Genomic DNA, 13,077 nt, shown 5'->3' on the forward strand with positions numbered 1-13,077 from the left:
AAATCGAAGATCAACAGGATGACAAGTGATACAAGTGATTTATTTACTTAAAATCTGGATTTAAGGAATATCAAAATTATGTCCAGTTGATTAATCCAGTCACTGCTAATTTTGTACAATAAATATATTTTCAACTATATGTTGTTCTAAATATCGCACCATCTACCATTTGAAACAGTCGCCTTTATTGACTTGGGTTGGTTTAATTTTTGAGTACTACAAATTTGTACTCTGCTGGAGCCTGGGGCCACCTAGCATCTATTTTACAATAGGCTACAGTTTAAATAGGAAGACAAGTAATCATTAAGCATAATGTGAAAAGGTAAAGAGAAATAGATAGGGGAAAAGTAAATTCCAGTAAGGAAGAGTCAAGTGCCAAATGGAGGGGTTGAGATCAAGAGGCTAAGCAGTACAGAAGCAATTAAGAAATAGGGAGGGTGGGAGTGAAACCAACGCCTGGCTCAGAGAAGCCGCCTGGGGTGAGGTTTTTTTCTGACCAGTGTTGCTCCCACCAATCAACAAGTATGGGGAATATCTTTGCCAACCTCTTCAAAGGCCTTTTTGGCAAGAAAGAAATTCTCATGGTGGGCCTGGATGCTGCAGGGAAGACTACCATCCTGTATAAGCTGAAGCTGGGTGAAATTGTGACCACCATTCCTACTATAGGCTTCAGTGTGGAAAATGTGGAATACAAGAACATCAGCTTCACAGTGTGGGATGTGGGTGGCCAGGACAAGGTCCGGCCTCTGTGGCGCCACTACTTCCAGAACACACAAGGTCTGATCTTTGTGGTTGACAGTAATGACAGACAGCGTGTGCATGAGGCCCATGAAGAGCTCATGAGAATGTTGGCTGAAGATGAGCTCAGGGATGCAGTCCTGCTTGTGTTTGCTAACAAGCGGGACCTCCCCAATGCCATAAATGCGGCTGAGATCACGGACAAGCTGGGCCTGCATCCCCTTGGCCACAGGAACCGGTACATTCAGGCCACCTGTGCCACCAGTGGGGATGGGCTCTATGAGGGACTGGACCGGCTGTCCAATCAGCTCCGGAACCAGAAGTGAGCCAGTACTCCTCTCTTTCCCTTCAACCCCCTCCACCCTTGCTTTTCTCTCATGTGGCAAACGTGCGCCCTGTGGTGTGAGTGCCAGGAGCTGTCTTTATGGTTGGTCAAAGTGTGCTTCACCATGCTGTAAATGTGCAGACGCAGCCTGCAATCAGGTTTTTATTTCGTGTAACTAGTTTTTGTTTCCAATGAGGCAGTTTCTGGTACTCCTATGCAATATTACTCAGTTTTTTTTTTAATTGTAAAAAGAGAATCAATACACTGTTAGTACTGAGAAGGGATTTTAGGCACATGCAGCCTTCAGGAGTTGCTGTGTCAGACAGGCTTGGCGCACCTCCTCTGGGCTTCATATCTGTGTTAAGATCTATTTTGAGGTTGGTTTTTAACCCAAATTCAGTGCATTTAAGAAAAAATTAAAATACAAGATAAGGAGAACACTTGAACACAGAAAGGAGAAATGTGCCTAGTGTAGATTCCGCAGTAAAGGCCTGACTGAGTGTGGTCCTGTTTCCTGTCGGGAACTTGAGATGATCCATTCTGCATGGTCACAATAGGGTCCCTGTGATTTGCTGTCTGGTCATCCCGTGTCCATAGCATTAGTGCTTGTATTCGTGCTTAAATGGCCATCCAGGAGATGGGCTGGGGGGCTGCAGCCAGCTGCTCTTGGACCTCTCGCAGGGACCCGGGCCTTCCTTTGGGTCAGCATGGCTGGAAATCCCTGTTATTCCCATGCTCACTCTGGGCTGGCTGGGTCTCACCAGCAGGAGTGTGGTCAGGCAGGCAAGGGTGGTCACCCTAGAGCCACACCCCTTGGAGCACCGGCTACACATGCTTTCCCTCCCTCAGCCTGCAAGGGTCAGATTTGCCATCAAAAACAACGACCTCTACTTTTTTCTTTTGTATTTTGATAAACACTGAAGAAGCTGGAGCTGTTAAACTTTATTTTGGGGAGAACCTCAGAAATGGTTCATTTGGTGTCGTGGAACCTCTTACTGCTTTCAATACATGATTAGCAATCAACTGTTTTATATACTTGTTTTCAGTCTTCATTTAGACAAACAATCACTGTAATTATAGCTATTAGAATAAAATCTCTTAACTATATATAATAAAAGAAATAGCGAGGATTATATGAATGAAGGCCGTGAGTAAAATATCAAAGATATTGAATTTTGTCCTAAATTGATTGTGACTGAATCACAATCAATTTGTGATTGAAAGACAGTAAATGTATGTGTGTGTGTGTACCAGGACAAGATCCTGCTCTTTTTAAAATGCTCATACTGCATAATATATTGGGAGTAACTGGGACAGAGACAAGGATTTAGAACAAAGAAGGTGATATTTGAGCTAGTAAGCTACTGTGAGTTATAACAGTATAAGTTATAACAAAGCAAAATGGGGTCAGTGTGATAGAACAGCAGATAGGGTGATTGGCTTGCACATGGAAGACCTGGGTTCAATCCCCGGCAACCTGTATGGTTCCTAGAGCACTTCCAGGAGTAATTCCTGAGAGCAGAGCCAGAGGTAATCCCTGAGTCTTGACAGGGGTCTTGACACACACACAAAAAAAATAGGCAAAATGAAGTCTTTTCGGGTAACAGGTTCTTTTTCAATTTTTTTCAATATCTCTTCACTCTATCACTGTCATCATGTTGCTCATCGATTTGCTTGAGCAGGTATCAGTAACATCTCCATTATGAGACTTGCTGTTACTGTTTTTGGCATATCGAATATGCCACGGGCAGCTTGCCAGGCTCTGCAGTGCAAGCTGAATACTCTCGGTAGCTTGCCAGGCTCTCCGAGAGGGAAGGAGGAATCGGACCTGGGTCTGCTGTGTGCAAGGCAAACGCCCTACCCACTGTGCTACCGCGCCCAAACAGCAAAATATTGAATTGCCTCAAAATCTGAGACTTTGTATTACTAAAAGTGTAGTGAATTCACAAATTAACATAAGAATTTATTTCTCCTACCTTTCTTCATATTTTCCATTTCACACACATTTTTGTTTCTTATGCACCTGGTGAGCTGGAGCGATAGCACAGCGGGTAGGGCGTTTGCCTTGAGCGGCTAATGTGGGTTCGATTCCTCCTTCCCTCTCGGAGAGCCCGGCAAGCTATGGAGAGTATCTCAACCACATGGAGGAACCTGCAAGCTACCTGTGGCATATTCAATATGCCAAAAACAGTACAGTAACAACAAGTCTCACAATGGAGACGTTACTGGTGCCTGATCGAGCAAACCGATGAACAATGGGATGACAGTGACAGTGACAGTGATGCTCCTGGTACCTTCCATACTTCCATCAAATAAATTTGAGTAAACTCTGCTGATTTAAAAGTCAGACATGGTTTGAGTTTTCTCAACTTACTAAGTCTACTCATGTATTCTTTTTATATTTCCTATAGTAGTCCTCAGTAACTTCAGTTTCAGCAGAAATATGTCAACAGATTATTTTCTCTCTAGACTCCAATATCAGCTTCCTTCTTTTGGTATTTTCTATAGTCTGAAATATAAATGAATAGTTTGCAATTGTTAATCATTGCCTGCTTAATAACAGTGTTTACTATATTATTTACTATATTTAGTTCCAACAACTGATTGATTTTCCTTTGTGTTGCTTTTTTCAGGATAACTTCCTAGAAGAATGTTTATGGAGTATATTTCTTAAGTGATCTGAGAAGTAACATTTTGGGTATTATTTTTAATTTACTCCCTTCTAATATTTAAGTGACAATTAAAATATTAGGTTTAATTTTGCTTTTTTGATACTTTGAGGATAATACTCCATTTTTTCTTGAATCCTGGGGTGCTGTTGAAAAATCTGGGTTAGATGTGGATGTACTAGATATCTGAGTACAAGAGGATAACTGAAGCCATGTGTGAGATCACCAGTGGTAACACAGGGAGAAGAGAAGGGAGTCAAGAACTGGCTCTTAAGATGAGAGGTATATAAAAGAGTTATTATGAGCTACACTGGAAAGGAACAGCCAGAAATGTACAAATACAATCAAGAGTGTGGTTGTATAAATGAAGAAAGAAGGCAATTTCAAAAATTCGGCATTGTTCAGCAATACCAAACAGACAAGTTGAATAAGATGTAGTATGGAAATTGCTGTGTGAAACTATATTTAAATTAAATCATGCTTTTGCTACAATGTGGAGGGATTAGAATGGGAATGTGACTATACATACGGATTTAAATACTCATCTCAATTACCTGAGTTCCCTTGATAGTCTGAATTCACAAGCTAAGGAAAGTATTGCTCTTTATCTAGCAATAATTAATATTAATATCTCTGTGTTGTTTTCCCCATAATAGAAACATTAAAATATAAAACCTTAGTTTGGGGAGTAAAAATTTTACAATAGCTATAGATTGCTATAAATTCAAGCAATCACTGCTTGTGAGTGAACACTATAATTGTTGAATAAGTCTGTGCCATTTTAAAGACAACAGTGACAGTGACTCTGTTTAACCTATTGATCAAAGAAAGAAACAAGTACGGACCACTAGAGCAGTAGAGTGGAATGTAGGTCTTTGGATTGGGAGTAGAGGAATAGTTCATTTTCTATATATGACTTTCACCTTTATTTCCAGTACAATTCTTATATGCAGAAACAAAATGAAAGTAAAATTAAATCTAAAACAAAGCATTCAATTTAATGTATTCTCAGAAATTCAACTTCAGTGTCACTGACCCCAACTCCATCTCTAGCACTAACTTAGAACATTTTACTTCATATTCTTTTGCAATCAAATTTTTTATGACAGCATTGATCAGGTCAGTGACTCTAGGAGATGTTTGAATCCTCTGAGGTAGGCATATTTTTATCTTATGTGCCTACCACAAAATCAATAGTCCACAAATAGCCAAGTAGCTATTAAATGGACATTATTATCTGATATGTTATGTAAACTATGTTTTGGACAGATAAAACATTTTGCTGGCCAAGTGACAGAAATCTAGATCTTCTGAATTTGGAGTAAACATAAAATATGTGAGAATTGGGGATTTTTGTATTGTTTTTAATATTATTCCATATGTGGAGGGCTTGACTCTGAGTTGACCTTATCTAGGAAAATTATTCACCTTGGAGAAATACAGTATAGGGCTTATGACTATGTACTCATTTGTAAAATGAGAATGATGTACACCCATGGGGTTGTTATAAAAATTAAAATAGATAATAGATTTATAGAATTTTATGAGTGCTGGGCATATTAAATGCTAACTATATGCAAATATTAATATTATCATTTGATATATTAAAATAATACCCTACTTTATAATAGGATCACTGGAAACAAACATTGAGATTAAGTATGGTCAAGTGCATAATGGAAGTATGAAAATAATTTTTCACAAAATCTGAGCAAGCTTTTTATTAGAAAGAATTATTATTGGTAATATTAGAAGATAAAACTGAAATTCATAAATGTGCAGTTTTTATTTTTTTTATTTTATTTTTTAATTTGTTTTTTTAAATTAGTGAGATGAGTTACAAATTTACCCATCTTTGTGCTTGTGTTTCCCTCATACAATGTTCGAGAACCCATCCCTCCACCAGTGTCCATTCTCTACCACCAATGAACCCAGTATTCCTCCCACCCTCCAATCCTGTCCCCCCACCACCACCCCACCCCACCTCTGTGGCAGGGCATTCCATTTTGTTCTCTTTCTCTTTTTGGGTGTTGTGGTTTGCGATAGGGGTATTGAGTGGCCATCGGGTTCAGTCTCTAGTCTACTTTCAGCACGCATCTCTCTTCCCTCTCGGGATCTCCAACCACATTTTACTTGGTGTTCCCTTCTCTATCCGGGCTGCCTTTCCCCCAGCATGTGAGGCCAGTTTCCAAGCCATGGAGCCAACTTCCTTGTATTATATACTACTATTCTTGGGTGTTAGTCTCCTACTCTGTTATTTTATATTCCACAGATGAGTGCAATATTTCTATGTCTGTCTCTCTCTCGCTGACTCATTTTACTTAGCATGATACTTTCCATGCTGATCCACTTATATGCAAAGTTCATGACTTCAGAAACCTCAACAGGGGCTAGCCACATATACGACCTTTCAGAAAAAGAATTCAGAGAGGAAATCTTGAGGAGAGTTGATGTACTCCAAGCAACCATGGAACAGTAATCCAATAAATTAAGGGAGGATATAAATGAAGCATTGGATCAGTTCACCAAGAAAATGCAGGAAGAAATGAGAGCAGAAATTTCAAAGCTACGAACAGAAGTCACACAAATAAAGGAATCGGTAGATGAATTAAAAATCTCAGTAGGAGCCCTCAACAGTAGAATGGCTTCAGCCGAAGACAGAATCAGTGAGCTTGAAGATGAGCTGCAGAAAGCTTACAGACAACAACAAATAATGGCAAAAGACCTCAAAATGGCCTTAGTTCGAATCAGAGTCCTAGGAGATGACCTCAAGAGGAACAATATAAGAATCATTGGAGAACCAGAAGCACAGGGGAGTAACCCCAATGAAAAAAAAACACAGTGAAAGACATCATTGCTAAGAAATTCCCAGAGCTGGAAAAGGCAGGCATCCAGATCCAAGAAGCCTGAAGAGTACCAGCAAAAAGAGACCCGAATAAAAAGACTCCAAGGCACATCATAGTCAGAATGATGGATGCTGTGGATAGAGACACAATACTGCAAGCAGCAAGGTCAAAGAAGGAAATCACATACAAAGGAGCACCCCTTAGATTTACAGCAGACCTATCAGCGGAAACCCTCCAAACCTGAAGACAATGTACAATTTTTAATATATTCTTTTTTTTCTTTTTTTGGGTCACACCCAGCAATGCACAGGGGTTACTCCTGGCTCACTCGGGAATTACTCCCTGGCAGTGCTCAGGGGACCATATGGGATGCTGGGAATCAAACTTGGGTTGGCTGCATGCAAGGTAAACACCCTACCCGCTGTGCTATCGCTCCAGCCCCTAATTTTTAATATATTCTAACTAAAAAAAATAATACATGCCAAACTAAAAGCAACAATGAACAACTTGATGAATGAAAAGGGAAAAAGTGGTATCATAAGTATGATCACATGGTAGAGTACAAGATGATGGGAGCTAGAAAATACTGCTGACCAAACTTCTGCAAAACTGCCTGTTTGTGAGATGGACGATCCTTGAAAATTTAATTTTCTACTATTTGGCTTACACTGTCAAAGGATGAATTGGACAAAGCACAGTTCCTCTAACAGAGAAAGTGGAACCATCTTCTACTCTGCATTTCCACACAGAGAACCTAGGAGGCCAGGCTTCCTTTGTTTCTGAAGGCTGTACTGCTTTTACTAACCATGACTAGCTCTCCTTGCTTATTCCGGATGTGAAAGTTTGAAATCAGGAGCAGGGGCAGGAAAGAACAGACATGCTACTTCTCAGAACAGAATGTTTTGGAAGTGCTGGTGATTTTACAGTCCCAGAGAGCAGCCAGAAACAGAATGGGGGAAAGAAAGTCACAGATCGTGTGGCAAAAGGACCAGTAAGACACTTTTGGTGGTCTAATGTCCTAAGAACTACAAATATATGTGATGTAACACTGCCTTCTCTTTCATGTAGTAGGCTATAAAGAGATGTCTGGATCTCCAGAGCACCATTTGGAATTGTCCCCGCAAATAAATATTGTAGCACTGTAGGACTGTCATCCCGTTGTTCATCAATTTACTCAAGTGGCACCAGTAACGTCTCCATTGTGAGACTCTTTGTTACTGTTTTTGGCATATGGAACACGCCGCAGGTAGTTTGTCACGCTTTACTGTGTGGGCAGGATACTCTACGTAGCTTGCCGGGCTCTCTAAGGAATGGAACACGGGTCAGCCGCATGCAAGGCAAACACCCTACCCGCTTCGCTATTGATCCAGCCCAAATAAATAAAGATTAAACATTAAAAATACAAAAGGAAAAGCAATTCCCTTGAAATTGCTGAACTGAATTAATCACTCATAGTATTATGAAGACAACACTAAATTTCTATTTATATACTAATTATAAATATATAAATTATAAATTACAGATAAATTATAATTTTAGATAAATTATAAATTTGTTATATAATTAATTTTATTGATTATTCACTATCAACATATGGTGTAAATAGATTAAAACTTATCTCATAAGACTTTTTCTTTATTCTTCTCTTTTGGATTTCCCTGTCCACTGAGTGTGTGCTCTGGTTCAATTCCTGGGTTAAGCACATAATACATTAAGCAAATTAAACCAGGATCCTGTCGTTCTATTCAAAGGAAGATTTGGAGGCCACTCTTTCTTTCCTTCCACAAGGATGCAACATATTTAAGAGAAGATGACTCTCAGAAGAAGCAGTAGAAACCCAAATTTGTCTTCATATCAAGGTGTATTAAATAGTCCAACTTCACCAATGACACATTGTATTGATCTGCCTGACTTCTTTGTCTATTTTCAAACCAGTTCTATACTTAGAAAGATGGCATTTTTCTTTTGGGGTTATTGTGCTAAGGCTGGCATCAAACTCTATGCTCAGGAATGATTCCTGGTAGTACCCAGGGGACCATCTGCAGCATTGGGGATTGCTATATGCAAGACAAGTGCCTTAAGTATTGTACTATCTCCAGGACATAGGTTGACTGTTTAATGCAAGGGCCAGAGGATTGACATTGCTCAGGTGTTGCGATAATAGGAATTATCCAAGCAAAGCTGGTGGTGGCCTCCAAAGCTGTGTCCTGCTATGATCAATCGCCATGCGGTGCCAGCAGTTGAACTCAGTTAACTGTCCACTAAGAGAGCACACTGACAGCTGTAGTATCTGGCCCTTTTCTTTTTAAAATTCTTTATGCTTTAGTTTTGGGTCCATATCCAGTAATACTTGGCTCTGTGCTCAGAGATCACTCCAGGAGGGGATCAGGGACCATATGTGATGCCCAATGAAGCCTAGGTGGGCTGTGTGCAAGGAAAGCATCTTGCCCACCATACTATTTCCTCTCCCGTTTTCTTTTTAAAAAGAAAGTAGTTATCATTTCTTCCAGAAAACCAAGGGGAAAGTCATCGTCTGTTTCTCTGTGTCATCATCATAATACAAATATTTGTCTCATAAGGAGGCAAACTGGCTATTACTCTTAGCATTTGATTCACTTATGACTAAAAGTCCAATGTCAAGAGACACTTCTGCCAACATAGTAATCAAAAGACTGACTCTATCTCTGAAGAATTCAGTGTCAGTCTGTTAAATTCCCAGAGAAGATAAGGTATCTGAAACGGAATGTTGGCAAGAAAATATTACATAAAATTTATATTCAATTCCTCTTCACTTTGATATATACACCTCCCTGTAACATAAAGAACTTTACCTCTAGTAATAAATTTGACATAGAAATTTCAAATCTTTTTGTTATAATTTTTGTAAAACTGCTATTGATTCAAATGTAAACAAAGCAAAATATTGGAGACAAAAGGAAAGTAAGGTAAAGAATTTAAATAACCTAGAGTATATGTGAGCTGGAGCGATAGCACAGGGGTTGGGCGTTCGCCTTTCACGCGGCCTGATGAGAGTTCGATTCCTCCGCCCCTCTCGAAGAGCCCGGCAAGCTACCGAGATTATCGAGCCCTCGGGGCAGAGCCTGGCAAGCTCCCCATGCGTACTGGATATGCCAGAAACAGTAACAATAAGTCTCTCAATGAGAGACGTTACTGGTGCCCGCTCAAACAAATCGATGAGCAACAAGATGACAGTGATAACAGACTATATGTAGGTTCTTCCAGGAGACAATCCGTACATAGTATAGATTAGGGCCCAATACCTAATGGAATCAGTTATTAATCAAAATTTTCTTCCTATTTGAGCTATGTATGATCTTCAAGGAAAACTTTAAAAACCTGTTTTAAAATTTAATAATCATTTACATATAAAGCCATTTTATATAGAAATAACATACAGTAATCATATTTGCAAAGAACCATATTTACAAATTTATAATGAAGAATATGTAGTCTAGAGATCTTATTAAAGTGTGAGATAAAAATTAATAAAACCAGGATCCGAGACAGCAGGTAGAACAGCAGCTAAGAAGATTGCTCTGCATGAAGACAACCTAGGTTCAATCCTGAAACCCCACATGGTCCCTTAAAACCACCAGGAGTCATTCCTAAGCACAGAATCAGGAGTAAGTACTGGGTGTGGCCCCCAAATTAGTACAATCATTTTGTACTATTTAATGACACATTAATGACACTATTTAATGACACATGGGTTGAGGAAAATAGCCTAAGTGTTGTTAAATATCCAAAATCTCCCCAATCTCTTAAATTCTTGCATAATTAGAGAGGAATTAAGATTAAATTTACATGCTAAGTAGGAATAAATGCCAAATTCACCAGTGAAACAAAAAAAAATATGGTGGATATTAGAACACAATATAATAAATTTGTTGAATGGCCAAATTATTCTAAGAAACTGTTTCTTATAACTTATTATTATTTAAGAATTTTAATTTATTTTAGGATGTATTGCTAAACTAGAAGATAACTAAAAAATAAAGTAGCAATTTGAGAAACTAGAAAAATAAGTACATTATAAAACTAAGGACAATTAAAACATTAATTTAATAAAATAGTGAAATAATGAGTACCACTAACAACAAAAATAACCAAAATTAGACAAAAATTATTTTTAAATGCATTAATATCTGAGGTGGTTAAGATTTATAAGAAAACTTTCACTCACTTTATATAATCCCTAAATTGGAAACCAATCAAAATACTTATGCACGTTCATTAATGAGGCATTTGTGAGCTAAACTTAATATTTCCTGTGAAATTGTACTCCTGCTTCATGCATGCTCACACCAACTTTAGTATCATTGCCCTGTCCCTATTCTACAATGTTCTTAACATATTCAAAATCAGCTAATTTGAACGTGGTATGTATTTTCTTCATTTGAAATAAAAGATTTTCTTTACACACACACACACACACACACACACACACACACAAATACCTTTATAGATAGAGATGGCTCCAAGACACAGAAGGAACTCTGACTTCAGTATCTCAGAGGCTTAGAAATTCAGCAATGGAGAGAGAGAGAGAGAGAGAGAGAGAGAGAGAGAGAAATTAAGTCAGACTTATACATTTGTCTCTGGAATTGTCTCTGGGAATTCAGTCCACTTTCTCCAGTTCCATACAGCATCTCTTCTCTATAACCAAAGAGGACTGTCGTAGATGTTCCCTGAAGTAAACATGCCCAGGCCCTTCAGGGAAGCTTCCCTCACTGGCAAACCTCTCTCCCAATGTTATAACTAAGAGACTCTCAGATTCACTGAGGAAGAAAAAAGTACCTATTCAAAATAAATAAGATACTCTACAAATGCCATAGAGACTTGCATCTCTCTGGTTTTTCCAATCCTTTAAAGGCCTTGGATATTAACCTCCTCAGACTATTATTTAAGGATAAAAAAAAATTATTCGGCAACTCAGATTTTCAGACAAAATCAAGTTTCTGAGGCAACCCTGTGGAATAGGAACACGTTGGGTTTCCCATAAGTCTTTGAGCTAGGGTTCAGGCTGAGAAGGGGTGTGAGAAGAGGTGAGGGGTACCAGGGGGAAACTGCCTGATGGTCTCCTTTCACCCCCAGGTAGGTAGGTCACAATTGAATGGGCTTTGTCAGTGTAACAATTCCATTCTGCCTCTTGCACAAGGTATTAATTCTATGGATGTACTATTGTCCTGTAATATTCCTGAGGGGATGGAAAGAAGGTGTAGAATGCTGCCTAAGAGGGCAGAGTCGGGAACAGATATCTTCTACTATTCCATTTCAATCCTTTTCTGGACTTCTCTTGAATCATCACTCCTTTTAGGAATAGAAATTCTTGATTCATCCTCATAACTCCTAACCTAGTTCTCATTCTCACTTTTGAAAAAACTGTCATCATATTATGTCTTATGAAGTTATAACCAGATTACGGATTTATTAATTCCATGGGATCTGGGATAAAAATCCTAGGTTCAACTCATAACTCTGACATTTACTAGCACTGTGATCTTAGTTACTGGAATTCTGTGTGCCTCAGTTCCCCCATACTTAAAATGAAGGTCATTCATACATTTGATATGTGTATTGAAGATTAAGTGAAAGATTGTAGTAAACACTGAGTAAATGTGAACAATTAATATTATTTACTGTGTCTCTACAGCAACCAGCACACTATAAGACATTGTTCATAGTGGTAAAAGTATATATTAGTAAATTACATAAAAGCAAATTATACTCATTTTTTACTACAGAGACTTTTTTAAAAAGTTGACTCGTGAAACCTGACAAAATCTTCCTTCATTAATCAATGTTTTAAAATTTTTTGATTTGCAATGCTGAAGAGTGATTGTAGAGCAGGTAGTATGTTTTGTATGTGACCAACCTGGGTTCCATCTGTGGTCCCTTGAGCCCTGACAGGAGTGCAGGAGTGATCCCTGAGCACAGAGCCATAAGAAATCCCTGAACACTGCTATGTATGGCCAAATAAAATGTTTTAATTTATATTTCAAAACTATCATGACTAATTTGATGTTACTTAAATTTAATAATCTCCAATGCACTGCCAATACATATTGATAATTTAAATGATGTTAAATGACATTGTAAAACTGAGGACATTAACATTACTGTTTCTATTCATTCCATTATGAAATATTACTTTTCACATTGCCTTGACAGAATTTACAAAGCAGATACCTTTATTAAAGAAATCAACCCAAATTAGAAAGTTGAAAAAAATCTTCCTAAATAAGAAATGTAATAATTTTATTTCCTACTTCTGGTGACTTTATACATTGATATTCAGACATACAATAAAACAGGTATCTAAAGTACAATATTTCCTCATATCTGTCATGTTGAACTTTGTATGATCCACACCCATTATCACCTGGTAATACTTAGCAATAAGTATATATAAATGAGGGAAAGAAGGTGAAAGAGAAGGTGACTCTTCTCTCAAGAGAGGAGAGAGGAGACAGGAAGG

At 38.3% G+C, this 13,077-nt stretch overlaps 1 protein-coding gene across 2 annotated transcripts; it reads left to right on the plus strand.

Moving 5' to 3' along the window:
* Window positions 1–524: 524 nt before the first annotated feature.
* LOC101558217 (ADP-ribosylation factor 1-like) lies at window positions 525–1,068 on the plus strand. Of its 2 annotated transcripts, XM_055139412.1 has the most exons (2): window positions 525–666; window positions 778–1,068. In XM_055139412.1, exons 1-2 carry the CDS (start codon window positions 525–527, stop codon window positions 1,062–1,064), a joined length of 429 nt encoding a protein of 142 aa, XP_054995387.1. In that variant the 3' UTR covers window positions 1,065–1,068. The 2 variants fall into 2 exon arrangements, with proteins under 2 accessions (XP_054995387.1, XP_012787095.1); XM_012931641.2 differs by having other exon boundaries at window positions 525–1,068.
* The last annotated feature ends 12,009 nt before the right edge of the window (window positions 1,069–13,077 follow it).

Source organism: Sorex araneus, chromosome 5 (assembly GCF_027595985.1).
Source record: "Sorex araneus isolate mSorAra2 chromosome 5, mSorAra2.pri, whole genome shotgun sequence".
NCBI lineage: Eukaryota > Metazoa > Chordata > Mammalia > Eulipotyphla > Soricidae > Sorex > Sorex araneus.

Bases quoted from the DNA above. Each gene is read 5' to 3' on its own strand.
- LOC101558217 (XM_012931641.2), top strand. From the start codon at position 525: ATGGGGAATATCTTTGCCAACCTCTTCAAAGGCCTTTTTGGCAAGAAA.